Raw genomic sequence first — 15,190 nt, forward strand, 5'->3', positions numbered from 1 at the left:
CCCCGGCGATTAAATAATGGCTGGTTCCTAAGTGATATTCTTCTCATGTATTCAGTTTTCTAGAGTGAACGCTGTCTCCAATGAGAACTTAGGATTTTTACAACAAATGAATGACCACTTATGCGGAGAGAATAAAGTTAACCTCTTCGGCAGACGTCACGTCGAGCAAACATTTTTCCACTTTGTTGACATGCATTGAAAATTGATGAATCATTTCGCCATTTTCCTAAAGAAAGAAAGAAAGAAAAGATCGATTTTTACGCTCGACAGAAGTTTCGCGAGCATCTTTTTTTTTGCCGTTTTTGACTCAATTTGAAAATTAGAGACTGAACTGATCTTTCACCGAAACAAGCTTACTGTGCATGAGTTCCACTTTTGTTATTCAAATAATTTATTTAAATAAACTTCACCCAATACTTGTTTTTTGTAAAATTCATGCTTGAATGATACTGATAAAATTTACATTTCAGCTTTCTTTCTCGATGCATGACTGAATACCATACAATTGTAAAACGGTATCGGTAATCAATTTGTCAACTGAAGCCGGCAAATTCTGTTTGCAGTGGTTTGCAGACATCTAAGATGGCAGAGATCGAAGCTGGGCAAGCATTATCACCTGGATCTTCAGACAAAATTCAGTACGAATCCGCGACGAAAAAACGCCACAAGCTATTCAGAGTTAAACGAAAGACAGCTTTTGTGATTGCGGCTCTCATAGCAGTGTTAGGTTTTATTTTCTTCATCATAGGTTTGGTTCTCATAGTGAAGAGTCGTAGCGCCAAATCTGAGACACATAAAACAAGCATTGAGGGAGACATTCGTGAAGATGATGAGATTGGAAAGTGCGCATTTTCAGCCGAGGCAAAGCGTGTAGGTGAGAGTACAATATTGCAATTTGTGAGCCGAAAATGCAAGTGCAACTGAAAGATTCTTGCAGGAATTTAAACAGAGCACATGTTATATAAGCTCGGAGATTGTTCGGGGAAGCAGCCAACAGATTTCTTATTGCTCCTGGTTAAGTTAGTCTCCCACGCAGCCTCTTTAGAGACGTTCCCTTACTCCACCCCTCTTGAAAAAATAACTGCTGCGAAGGAGACCATTATTATTCACAATCACCAGCTGCGAAGTAAAATGATTTTTGATAAATGCACCACTTAAGGGATTACTTAACTTAATATGCGCTGAGCAACCAGCCGTGACCAATGGTGTTTTACATCACTGTGTAGTACCTCATGTCAGAGGACTGAGGAGAAGTCATGGATGCAATAAACACAATGACCTTTTTGTCATCATTTACCTAATATACTTGCTGTTATGTAAAATCTAAAGAAAATTTTTGCCGAGACGTTCCAAAAGAGCTCTCTTTGGGACCACCGCTTCACACTTCCGGCTGAATCTTACAGACCGTAACTCCTTGAGAACCAAGTGTTTATAACGTCTTGTTCTGACTGAACTGATTGAGACATACGAGATGATGGTTATTTCACCTTATAGTCAGAGTAGAGAAAATTACGAGCTTCTCCAAATGATGTCCAAAGTTGGTTTAACGGTTCACGCTTTACTGGGTCCCATTCTCCACACTGGCGTGGTAAGCTTTAAGCGCAACATAAACCAGCAATTTTCGACACATGAAAATACACGCTAAAAGATCAAATATTCCTTTATATTCTTTTACTGTCAGACAGAAATGGTCATCTTTTTCTTGTCGTTCCATACAATTTCGGTGTATTTGCTCTCTCCTTGCGCTTAAATGTTTACCCTAAATTAAATTTATATTATTTTGTTTCAGGTCTCCTTGACTTTTTGAAGAGGATTGATAGTACCGTCCGTGAGCTTCATCCTTACGATGCTCGTTTCATGACAGGAGTCTCCATTGAAGATAAGAAAAAGATATTCCAACCATATAACCCAACCCCGGAGAGTATCAAAGCCATTTCTGAACGCGCGCATTCTATGTTGGAGGAGTTGGGAAGTTTAAAGATCGACAAGAAGCTTCTCCTTACACGTGAACGGCGCATGATCGCTAAAACGCATCATTTCTTGAAGCACTACTTCGGGCGGCCTTTTGAAAACAATTATTTAGCCGGTAAGTTTGGATTGAGAGAACTGAGTTACACCGTATTTGGTAACGTTTTCAGAATACCAAGAATCATTTTTCGCAAAGGAAATCTTCTAGAAGGAGCGTTTATTAGGTGTCCAAAGACAAATTGATTTATCACAAAGTGTATGTTAACACTTTCAGAATGCCAAGAGTCGTCTCTTCGCGATGGAAAATCTTTGAGAAGGAACGTGCATTAGTGGTCCAAAGACAAATTATAATAAACCATACTGCAGAATTTGTGTGGTGTTTCAAATGTTGACAAAAGATCAATCTCTGAATGCTTAAATCGATTTCATGACGATCACAGAAAGGGTATCTGTTTGGGTCTCTCGCTTACGAAGCTCTTTACAAAATTTACCTTCGCTATCCTTCTATACCGTAGGGAAATTTCACACTAGAAATGGTCAAGTGTATGAACTCCGAATTCCCAGTTCGTGGTAAAATATCACCTGATAACGATGCAAAGATTTTTTCAGTACCTAGGCTCTTCGTGATATCGATACTCGTCTGTGGTTCATTCTTCGACTGATTTTTTCTAGGTTACTGGATGTTGGGACCAGGCAGGTACTGCTATCGGACTTTCAAGGGCATCACATCTATCAAGCAACAGCTCACCACCGTATTTCTCCTTTTCGCTCCTAAGACAGCGTCTGAACTGGAAGCAGCTTTGAATCTTCTCGCCAAATTCAAAACCGGGATTAAACAGTTCAAGGAAAACTTGAAAAGCGGGATTCGAACCGGTATGGTAGGGTCCGTCACTGTGTGCAAAGAAGGAAAAGAATGTTTAGAAGACATTTACATTGAGGTCTCTTCGCAGCAATCGGGCCGCGGAATCCTGACGGCTTTTCAAGATCAAATTTCAATCTTTGTCTCTGAACTAAGCTCCCAAGAGGCTGCAAAGATTATGGCAAAGCACGCAATGAATGGTGCTGATCTTGTGGAGGAGAGCCTCGTTCGTAATGTTGGATCACCGTTGCTTGATTTATTTGAGTACCTTCAGAATGAACACTTGTCACACTGCTTACCGACCAATGTGTCAAGTGGACTGGGTACGTTGCCTGTCAATCATGTCTACCTCAACGGGAGTAAAACCTTAGAGATGACAAATCCGACTTTCAGAGAAGGAGACACGGTCCTACCTGGAAAGGAGTCTTACAAAAACTTCTTGTCTTACTACACAACACAAGAAATTACACCAGGTAACTGAAGCAAATTAAAAAAGAGAACCTATGCCCCAGGAAAGAAGGAAGGATTTTTCACTGGGGGAAGGGAGGGGGGTCCTCACACCAGCATCTTGATGACGTTTCCTATCTCAGACCTTCGGGCCGGACTTTTAAAAAGAGACAGGGAAGGGAGGGAGGGGGATATTTTACACCAGCATCTTATTTGAATTCGGAGCATACCAGGATGTATCAGTCTTGATGGTACTGTACATATTCCATTATAGATAAGGAACAATCACATTAAGATTCCCCTTAAGCTGGAATGGCTATCTGTAGGTATTAGTGGCGTTGTTTATAAAAGAACCGTTCCTTGAGAAAGGTACGATCGAAAATGGTGGCTGTTGGGATGTGTTAAAAATTTAGTAATCTTCTAGCCTGATATCGATTGCGATGATCTCCGCGTGATCTAAACTACTTTGCATAAAACTGGCGGAACTGACGGAACGCGGTGGTGCCGCGGTGGTGCTGCAGTGCCGCTGCGGTGGGGCCACGTCCACCTCGTTTGTACTCTTCACCTTTAGTCATATCATTAGCGTTTTAACCTTCAATATTTCAGTTGAAGTTCAAGATTTGGGCTGGGAGATGTTGAAGAAACTTTACCTACAAGCAGTGGATATTGCTAAGAAGATCACCAAACAGGACACTGAGGAGATAGCTGTAAATCAGTTTACAAAATACCTCAACTCGACGGAAATGTACTTTAATGAAAACCCTTTTCCGGAAAATGAATCTAATGAAGAGGCCTTTCGCAAATGCAAGAGTGAGGAAGGTAGGTAGCATGCTAGTTGACATAACATGATTGACATAACATGCAAGAAATTCTTAGTAGCGCAAAAGTGTTGAACAGACATGAAGACATAAAGAAGCCTATGGAGGTCTTTCCTCCTCGAAGGAGGGTACTCCCATATAAAGGATATTTGGATTTGCGCCGCCCTTAGGGTGTGGTTTTTCGGCAAAATTTTGATCTGAGAACTGGTCAAGATTTCGACCTTATAAGTTATCAAATCCGAAATGGTTTTTAAGTAAACCACGAAAGCTTAAAAACATTTTTCTTTTTTTTCGATTTCAGGTGAACAATAGAGAAAGGGACGTAACTAACATATTTATTCGAGTTGAATTTTGGGACAAATATTATCTATTCATGTGATTGCAGCGGGATGTTTCACGTTTTGATCTCCTTCTTGTTTTAAGATCATGCGATGGCGTACACACATGCACGAAATGTACCACCGTGTAGGGAATTATTTTCGTTACTAACATGTTGACCATTTTTTTCAGCCGCCCAAATCTATTGTCCACAGCGTTACAAAACGATGTTAAAATGGCTGGATTTGTCACGCAACACCATGTCACGCCTTTTGCCAAAATTGACAGATTTATTTTACTTCACTGGAAACAAGACCACCGTTCCCACCTGCCCAGTTGCTATGGAAATATCATTCAATCCCTTACAACCCGTGCAAGGTTATTCTACGAGTGGAAGTTCATGTCAATCGCCCAGCAAGTACAAAGTGCCCTTCTTTGTTGATCGAATGGGGCCAAAGTACTTTGAGTTCACAGTGAATGCACATGAGGCTAGCCCCGGACACCATTTGCAGTCTCAGGGATACGTAGAAAACTTCCGGTGAGTGTAGAATTTGGCTTAACTTAACTCGTTTTCTCTAGTCATTACTCCCGAAAGGAACACCCGCAGAGGTCTCGCGCGGCTAATTTCCTAACAGCGCTTGGGAGTAGTTTTTTCTTAATCATGACAAATAAATACCTGCAACCATAGCTCTTCACTTTTCCGCTATAATTTGTATCTTCGAGTACTTACTATGACTTCTGTGTCTGTGTTTTGACCAAAAGTAAAAAGCGAAGATGGATGAGTGAAAACGTAAACAGGCCACGAGACATGGTGTAAAGAGCTTTATTTCATCATTTCTGTACAACACGGGAGATTTTCGAAAAGCGAATCCGACCGGGCACAAACAAAGGATAAACACAATACAAGATCCTTAAGTAAAAATAGTATGAGTCGCGTGAATCATGCGACTGTTCAATTACAATTTCCATCCTTCATCGACACTCGAGGCATCGAAAACAACAACAACTTATCAAGGTTTTAAACTTTACCTTCGATATCAAAGATAGAGCCTTCGCAGTGACTGTTGTAACTGCAGGTTGTTACTTTCTTTTGGACCTTTCCATCTTTCTAAAGCCACTGGTCGATGAAAATTGAGTCAAAACATAGAATTTTCTTTAGACTCTAAAGATTGCAACCACGCAGCAGAAATTTCCCGTTCAGTTAAAGCAGCTCGAAACCGGAGGACTGGGTACTGATTTCAAAAGAATCTACACTACTTTTTAGTTATTTTTTTTCATTAAAAAAATAAATAACATATATGTTAGTGTACAGAAAGTGGCATGTTGCTCGCACCAAGCAGATCGTTTAGGTTATATATCTCGTACCAATGAGATCGCGGCATCAGGGTGTGTATCTCGCACCAATCGGAGCGTCGTTTTTGTTCTTTGGTTTGAGAAGTGTTCAAATTTCAACAAAGTAAAGGGGGATTCGGAGAGAGCGGTTCGTTAAAATGGAATAATCTTCTAGAATGAGAAATGTTGGCGTTTCTGTGTTTTTAACGTGTATTTTACCGCGGTTTATGAGAAATGCGATACCACTGAACAGATGAAAGATATCAGATTACCTATGGTAAACGTGTTACTCATGCTGTGAAAATGGTGGATAGTTGTTCGAGAGATAATGGAGGTCTGTGCACTGTAGCACGATCATGGTTATTGTTCCTTCACAACGAGAGTGAGTGGAAAATTTTGAATCAAATATTGCTTGAGGTGTTGATGAATTGCACCAAACATTTTGATTTGAGCAGTTCTTTAACGACAAGCTGTGTTGCAAGATTCGTGATTTGTTGAGTGTGCTGATTATATTTTCCTGGATTGGTTTGCTCGGTGCTATCTCTAGATGAATGTCTGATTAAAATTAACTATGGCCGATTTTGTGTATGTTTTCGATGCCTGGAGAGAGTGATCTTGTGGAGTCGTTTGTGTTTGGCCAAGGAAGAATTCAGATACCATCGTTAGCACGTTTATTTGATTTTGTTATCTGGAATGAATGATTTACGGAGATAAGTTAATATGATGTGATCTACTAACGTCGAAAATAAATCAAGTCGAAGGAACAGTTTTGGTCCCGGTTCGCATTTTTGTCAACAAAATAAACACATACCGCTTAAAAAGATGATAATACGGACCACTTGCAAAGCTGTCAATTGTTTCTCGAATGTTGCGCGTGTTAAATATTCAATAGTGACATCTCGTTTACATCTACATCTACTTTTATTACGTTGATAAAATCTGTACAGACATCACACCAACCAACTCGCGCGCAAAGTGAGAAGACTATGAAGGTTTGAAATTATAGTACGATCGATTTTCATCAAGAAATGGGCCAGGAATATTTCAAAATAGTGCAAATAATCGTGAAAGCTGACCGCGGAAAAGTAATTGCGTGACGTTCGGTAAGTTGTAAGATGACATGTTATCACATACCAAACGAAGAAACTCTTTAGATCCTCAGTCTGCATTTTGTACCCAATCTGCAGTCTGCAGTCTACATTTTGCACCTCGTCTACATTTTGTATCCGGTCTGCAGTCTGCAGTCAGCATTTTTTACTAACAGGTACCCGTGGCACCAACACAGTTTATTTTTGGTTACAGCTATTCGCACAACACACACAATCTACCTCAAAATACCTGTGCGTGAGTTAATTAGACATTTTCGTTCTTTACCGCGTTAATACTCTTCTTTCCTTTTGTAGGAATGTAATCATCACTTACAATGTTTCAAGTAATCCATCCACCCCCCCCCCCCCCAAAAAAAAAAAAATTCTTGTATGCATAGCATGCCTATGTTTAATCCATGGAGGAAGTAAAAGGGTTGTAAATCAGAGGTGGGGGGTTGCTGAAGTAGCGAAAACTATTTGATGAAACTTGCTAAACTCGTTGCTGTTGCAGAGATGTATGCCGGGAAGGCGTCAATTTTCAATTCCTAAAGGATATTTCAGGAATTGCTATTAGAGAGGGTTGGGGTTTATACTCCGAGAATCCACTAGCAGCACAGGATACAGGTCAGTAAGCAATCATTGAGTTGTCAGCTATCCAAAGTAAGTAACTCTATTGTAGGTTTTTTTTTTCATTCTTCGCAGATCTATATCACAACCGTATCCTTGAACGTTACGGTGCTCTCAAGGGTCAAATATGGCGCGCACTTCGCCTCATCATAGATACCGGCCTCCATTCTAGGAACATGACGCGAGAAGAAGCCATAGATCTCTTTCGGCGTTATATGTGGGATTACAGCGACGTTGTTCCAAACGAGGTCAGTCGATACCAGGCATATCCGGGACAGGCGACCGCCTACATGACTGGTCAGCTGGCAATTTGGAGAATGCGCAATGAAACTTCAAAGAAACTCGGAGCAAAGTTCAAAATACAAGATTTTCATTATCAGGTATTGTCCCAAGGCGAAGTTCCAATTTCATACCTTCAGACCCATATTGAGGAGTACGCCAACTGTGTCCTGCATGAAAGAGGCAACGGTTGTTGGGATGCTCTTACTGTTGTTAACGAACAAGAGCATTACGGACAGACATCTGCAATAGATGAGCAACAACAGCGGGTAATACGAGAGAAATTAAACCAGCTATATCCCGCAGACTCTTGTATATTTTAGCGATGTAAATGATAACACGTAGCATAGAGTATTTTAATGTCCACATTGGGAATTTTTGTAGTGAATTGACAGAGATCTCAGACCAATGTTATTTTCTGAGCAACGGCACACCTACCCCTCCCCTAACCCAAAAACAGTCAACTGTAAACAGTTTAGGGTTAAAATGTACATGTTGGGTCAGGGGAAGGGTAGGTGCGCAATTGTTAAGATTCTGTAATAATAATTTATCTGAGATCTCGCTGTCTAAGAGAAAACACTAAATACAGCCTTATTCGTTTAATAACAATGGAGCACTTGGTCATTATAAGAGCTTCATTGCTTTTTCTTTAGACTTTATCTGCCATGTGTTTTTCCATTGGCTCAGCGGGACAGAAATAGGAGGGAAATGTTTTCTCATAGTCCGCCGGAGCCTGGTAATGAATCAAGTGATTTTTGACGGGGAGTTTTCTTTTTTTTTAAGCCCGCCATATCTGTCGTTTTCTCGCCCATCAACTCATTCGATAGATTTCAAGTTTTCAAAATTGCGGTCCGCCTGCGAGGATCATTTCACTGAAGATTTGTGATCAAATTTCATCACGTTGTTGTTCACGTTGTACTGTACAGTATCGTCAGTCGTATTGATATTTGCGCGTATGGATCTGCATGTATGGATCTGTGAGTCTGCAGAAAAGGTTCGAGTTGATAGCGTTCTTCATGTCATAGCTGTCGATGGTTTGTGAGAAAAATGTCAAATTAGTTTGGTAAATAAACAAAGAAGGCAATGATAGAAAAAAGAAAGTAGAAATATCGCTTATTGCACACATCATTTTATCCTTTACATCCTAACATCAGTATCTATCTTCTCCATACTCCTCTCTCTTTGTTTCTTTTGGTGCTGACAAGGAGAATTCATTTAAAGATCAAAGCTTCCAAGGTTGGTGATCGTTTCCTTTATTCTCTTGATCTTAATGAATGGTTTAGCTGTATTATTGTAAGGAGAAATTAGATGCTGATCACTCCTAGAGTTTAAACGATTAATACTTTTAAGATTCGCAAATCAAAACGATGTCTTTTAAACCTTTTAACTGCAGGCAAAAGTTGGAAAATACAGGGTTAACCCAGCGTTTGAAAAGTGTTAAACTGTGTGTATCAGAATTAAAACCAAGCATGGCATAACAACATAAGCAAACCTTTACAGCTTTTTAAAATTTCTTCAGTTAGGAATTGTAAAGAGCACGAGGAAACGTGCCGGTCTTTTTCCGTCTGATTGCTTTTAGTTTTACAAAAAGAAGGGGTTTATCAGAGCCAATCATAAATCAGAGTAATTATTCTGGTTGTGGATTAAAGGGATGATGGAGGGAGGGGGAAGTGAATTGTCTCGTAAATCCATGCAGCTATTTCTAGTCTTTATAAGAAAAGTGGGCCAATAATTTGAAGGTTTTAGCATTGAAATAATGCTGACAGGCTTGCTGCAATGTTTAGTTGTACTTTCTGAAGTTTTCTTAGCTCGGCTTTTATCGATGTCTTCACAGGTTTACTTTTCAACGAGGAAATTTGTTTGTCTCTTTGAAAGCCTATGTTTTTTTCTACACGTATCATGTGTTAATCTACCTCACAGACGGATTAACACAGGCTCAAGGAAATTTTCCAAACAGCTTAGTCGAGAAACGAGACTGTGGGTCTATTTTGAAAGTCTCTGAAACAGGATTTTTCGGCCTGTGAGATTTTGTGAAAAATTCTCGGAGACCGTTTCTAAGGGGGATATCTTTCGCCATCCTTAGATTAGAAGGTGAGAAACGTTCTTTTGCGAGAGATTTTTGGTTTCACTCCTGGGGAGGAAAACTGTTTGTTGTCACTTGTTTAAAACATTAACGAGGTATCTTGCCAAACAAAAATCTGTACGTGTGTTGACGTTATTTCGCTATTCAGCAAAATTATAAGCCATTCTTTGCGGATGACTTGGTTCTTTTTGCGATAATACAATGACACTACCGAAAGTTTAACATTTATTTTATCAACTAGCAATAACACACTGAACTTATACACTCATTGAATACAAACACTAGCGAACGCTATGTGTTTTATGCTAGTGAAAAATGTATAGGAATTCTTTAAAATAAATATGCGTTCACCTGCATTGCGAGTTATCTCAAAATACATCATACATTAGCTGTACACTCGTCATTTCTTGAATTACTTTGACATTGATTTCGTCCATAGGTGAACGAGTCGACAAGTCAGTAGTTTTCCGCACTTGACTGTGGGCTAAATCATAAAATTCAGCACAAAAATAAGTTGGCTGAATTAGCCCTCCGGCATCGCCTTTCAAAATGTTTTTTGCCTATATCTGCCAATTTTGCTGAAAAGTTAGTCCTCCGTGCCTACCCAGAAGAATGAGAATTGATGTAAACTTTTAATAGCGAGCTGATCGAAGATTTTCAATCTTACCCGAAGGCAATGCGCTCTAATCTTTTCAAATTTGTTTACCATCCACGTCAGTGTCCTTTCTATTCTTTTTCTGCTTTCTTTCAATAATTGTAACCGTCATCAACAGAATTGCTGTGTTCCTTTCGTTTTACCCATTTCAACGCCACTACAAATTGTGAAAACAATCAGTTTACCACCCAGAGGCGACTTTTTCAAGGGTTGGTTCTGAACATCTAAACAACAAGTCTTCGCTAAAATAACCCATAAATCATGGCAGAGTGAAGCACGGAAAATCACCGAAAAATATCAAACTTAATTGAAGACGAACTCTAAATGTAAATTTAGCTCTCTTAGCCGGCAGTTTTGAACAACGAAGCCGCAAGAGAAACGTGCTAAGGAAAGGGAAGTTGCTTGTTTTGCCGCACGAAGTTTCACCGCCTTTTTTTTGTTTCGACAATTTCCTCCGAGTTCTCTCGGCAGCAACTGCTGGTTAAATAGAACTATGTTCGGGAAAGGTTTAGGAAAAACTCACGGACTTGGTAAAAAAGCCCGAGGGAATTCTAGAAGCGACGGCGCATTTTCACTCTTCTCCAAATTTATGGTCTTTAGAAGGGACATTTCTGTGCTCAGAACATGCTTTTTGGCATTTCCGCTACGCTTGAGACACATCTATCTTCGGCGTTTTCGGTTAAAATATTGCTACGGTAGTTTTCAGGAATCCTGACTAATGACAGCAACACTCTTTTTAGAAATTAAAATGTGTTTTGCAGCGGCAGGAGATGAGAACAAACACAGCAGGCCCCTGCTTTTTCGATTATAGTAGTCCGTTGTTACAAGTACACCTGCAGTCTTTACGTTAAAGGTTTTTCTTTTCGGGGAGCATCTATTTTGACAGCTTGTGCGTCGAACATCAAAATAAAATGATATAAAAAAATCTAATGATAACTTAGAACGGATTTGCATGCAAAGAAATAAAATCAAATAATTTGATTTCTGCGAATTTTACAGTGCATCACGCTTGTAAGATAATTAAACTGATTTTTTACGTAGAAAAAAACTTAAAATTTTAATTGTTGTGATCCGAGAAAGGGCAACAGTGTTAAAAATTTTACGATTGAATATTAAACCATTGCAATCAAAATTTGAACATATAATCATTTAGATCAAGTCAAATAAAAGGCGATAATTTTTACAAATTTGACAAGTTTAGAACAACAGAACGAGGCGTCAAGTAGTACTTAATCAAAATCTGCGTTTCGTGTGAGACATGTCTGAAAAGCGAAGAAAGTAATTTTTCGGAAGGAGATATTCTGTCATTATTTACACGAATGCGTCCATTGGTTGCTAAGAATTCACGTGACCGCCGTAGAACGCGACAGAAATTATCCTTTTGTGATTAGCCGTACAAAGGAGGCAATTAGCACTAAAAATGCCAAGTGCAGGGAACATGGATCTATGGAATCTATTCACGGTTATGAATATGCAGAGAAATTGATGTCAAATCGACCAAGAAGTGTTTACCGGCACATCACTTGCGATTTCTCATTCCTCGGCCAACCTAAACAGGATGTAACAAGCATCGGGGTTTTGCGCAGGAAGAAAAAAATCGCATATTATCCGAGCGTGCTTTTTTTTTTGGCATTTTCAAGTCTCACGCCGGCGGGAATCCTCAGCTTTAGAATGGAGCCAAACAATGGTGTTAAGGAGAATGTTGGTCGCGTCGTAATCAATGTAAGCGGAGCGATCTTCGAAGTAAGCGAAAGCAAGTTGCTTCATTTCCCTCAGTCGCTACTGGGCTGCCCTCAGAAACGGAGCAAATATTTTGACTCTCAGCGCGAGGAGTATTTCTTCGATCGTCACCGACAAGCATTCGAGGGTATACTGTTTTACTATCAAAACGAAGGGAGATTAGTTTATCCGGACAATGTGCCATCAGAAGTTTTTGATGAAGAAGTTAAGTTTTTCATGCTCCCCGTTGAGCCAAACAGCTGTGAGAAGTTGGAAAGGGTTATACTCGGCGATTACAACCGCTCGCGTCCTCTGAATATTTGGCAGAGGACACTCTGGGAATTGTTCGAGTTTCCCAATTCATCGCTGGCTGCAAAAATTCTGGCAGTTCTCTCGCAGGTGTTTATTATCGTATCTTTAGTAGGTTCTTGTCTGAAAACTGTCGAATCGCTTCAACCAGAGCGTACCAAGGTGATAGAAAACTTTCAGAACCATAACAAGTCTGTTTACCGAGATTTAACGCCGTCTGAGTTACATGACGATGACTGGTTTTCATTCGATCTTGTTTGCTACAGTTGGTTCACCTTGGAGTGTGCTGTGCGGTTACTCGCGTCCCCAAACAAAAGCGAATATTTCAAATTGCTTCCGAATTGCGCAGATTTTGCTACGATCTTGGTTTTTTATTTGGAACTCATTGTGAAAATGGCTTGGCCCTCGGCCACCGTGGTGGTCCGTTTACTGGAAACTTTTGCGGTCATTCGAATATTAAAGTTAGTACGATACTGCGAGGGAATGAAAATCCTGGTTATTACTGTCGTATCAGGCATCAAAGACCTAGGCCTTTTGGTAACGTTCGCCACAACCTTTGTTATTTTGGGCTCGAGTGCGGTATTTTTTGTAGAACTGAACGAGCAGGATACTAGTGACTTTAAGAGTATTCCCGATGCATTTTGGTGGGCGATAATAACAATTTGTACAGTTGGTTATGGCGATAAAGTTCCTGTCACAACACCGGGAAAGTTTATGGGGGCTATCTGCGCTGTACTTGGTACTGTAACAGTTGCTCTGCCTCTGTTCCGCTTCGCTGCGCATTTTCGCACGAGTATCGAACACTCCTCTTACATTCTACCGCGTCGCGATAGAAAAGTTTCTTCTTCGAGACGAAAAAGTCGATGAAATAGCTTTGATAATTCGTTTTAGAGATGATTTCCGCTCTATATTTCATGTAATTTCTAACTTAGCGACAATGAAAATTTAGATTAAAAGGAGAAAAATAGATTCTACACACGAACAGGACACCGAGGCGATATGATTTTATGCAAAAAGATCATTATGTCAAGAATAAGAAAATATTAATTTGAAAAGAGATTTTGTATGGTGAATAAAGTGACAGGTCACATTGTAATATGCATTTAAGAACCGCAATCGAGTTGGCCATTTTCCGGAAATGACATGTTCTGTAAATTACGCTTTCATTTCAAAGATGATTATCATATTTTTAATATCATGCAAGCGTCCTTGTGACATACAGTTTATCAAAGCCGATGATTAATGTTGAAATTTCCAGTGAGGATTCTTCATAAGTTCTTGGCTTTGATTAGGAAAAAAAACCGCAAAATATTAAGGGACATGTATGGCATTACTGTAGACACTACATGTCACCGCTAAAAGCGATTGTATACTAAATTTGAGTTTTGTTTTCGAGACAAAGCTTCAGTTCTGTGTTTCCCAAAACAAAGACAAAACACGGAGAAGCCAAGCTGACATAAGTGTTTGTTTTGAAATGAAATTCACATCGCTGCGAGAAAACCTGTTTTCTGAACCAATTGTGGTGTTTATTTTAATGAGCTACAATTTCTTCTTTCCTCTATGACTTTAGGGCATTTCTTGTATCTTCAAACCCGATCAGTAATATTCTTTTTTTTTTCAAGATTGGACGCGTGTACGGTTGCCTTTGTCGTGGCAGTAACTAAGTTGTGTGAAAGACGTTTATGAAAGGTTTTCATTTGAAATATCACAAGAGTAAACCTAATAATGGTGATGTTGACAGCGACATTAAAGCGAAAAGCTCATTTAATCAAGCAACACCCTGAAGGGACTAAACTAGACATTTCTGGTTTTCATTATATTTCTAAACCTGATGTTCGTTTTCGCCGGTACGATTTCCATAACAAAGAGATCTTTTGAGCGTTTTAGACTGAGGGAATTCTCGTGCGAATAGGTTAAAGAATACTCCGATTGGTTAAAAACCGCAAGATTTTAGAACCCAGTTATATTCAATTGACTATGATAGTAATACATATTATTCGTAACGTTGCAAACCTTCATTTATTTTATTTTAATTAAACTCTGTTTTGATGTTATGGTGGAGAGACGGTGAAATAGCATCGTGCGCAACGGGGTAGCTGTAACTTTATCGTCAAGTAATTTTGATGAGTAAAGCTTGAAATTCAAGTTAATCACTTGTAGACCAGAGATACAAGGCAAAAATATATTATTAAATAAATTGACAGTAATGGATGGATGTTGTGGGCGGGCACAGCTGCTCTTGAAAATGAACCTCCTCATTTTTCAGCGCAAAATTTTGTCAGACATTGTAGTTGGGTTACCTGCCATACGTGTAAAGAATTTTGGTTCATGAAAATGAACCTCCTCATTTTTCAGCGCAAAATTTTGTCAGACATTGTAGTTGGGTTACCTGCCATACGTGTAAAGAATTTTGATGTGAAACTGCACAATAATATAGCTATATCTGCTAAGCGAACAAAGGATATTTGTTCGGTATCATAATCACAACTTTTTTTTGTTTATTAAAAATCTTCTACGTGACTTCCGCTCAACGCAAATTATTCAGTGGAGGTTAGTTGTTTAGTTCGTGCATCTGTTTTCATTTTTAAACCAAGGTGCTGCACCTGCCCATTGTATTATTTAGGAAAGAGAAAAGTAGAAGAATCTGATGCGTGTGGAAATATATAAAGCAAACAATTATAATAATAA

General features: G+C 39.4%; 2 protein-coding genes across 3 annotated transcripts; both read left to right on the forward strand.

Annotated features, from left to right (window-relative positions):
- Positions 1-495: 495 nt before the first annotated feature.
- Positions 496-10,042, forward strand: LOC131792938 (uncharacterized). 2 transcript variants are annotated; one of them, XM_059110350.2, is made up of 7 exons: positions 496-874; positions 1,790-2,086; positions 2,641-3,300; positions 3,881-4,093; positions 4,603-4,948; positions 7,342-7,454; positions 7,533-10,042. In XM_059110350.2, exons 1-7 carry the CDS (start codon positions 583-585, stop codon positions 8,057-8,059), a joined length of 2,448 nt encoding a protein of 815 aa, XP_058966333.2. In that variant the 5' UTR covers positions 496-582; the 3' UTR covers positions 8,060-10,042. The 2 variants fall into 2 exon arrangements, with proteins under 2 accessions (XP_058966333.2, XP_066025295.1); XM_066169198.1 differs by lacking the exon at positions 496-874 and adding an exon at positions 1,471-1,588.
- A 1,838-nt stretch (positions 10,043-11,880) lies between these two features.
- LOC131793705 (potassium voltage-gated channel subfamily A member 1) lies at positions 11,881-15,166 on the forward strand. Its single transcript, XM_059111178.2, has one exon. The coding sequence runs from the start codon at positions 11,921-11,923 to the stop codon at positions 13,367-13,369; it is 1,449 nt and encodes a 482-aa protein (XP_058967161.2). The 5' UTR covers positions 11,881-11,920; the 3' UTR covers positions 13,370-15,166.
- The last annotated feature ends 24 nt before the right edge of the window (positions 15,167-15,190 follow it).

This window comes from Pocillopora verrucosa, chromosome 6, assembly GCF_036669915.1.
Source record: "Pocillopora verrucosa isolate sample1 chromosome 6, ASM3666991v2, whole genome shotgun sequence".
Taxonomy (NCBI): Eukaryota; Metazoa; Cnidaria; class Anthozoa; order Scleractinia; family Pocilloporidae; genus Pocillopora; species Pocillopora verrucosa.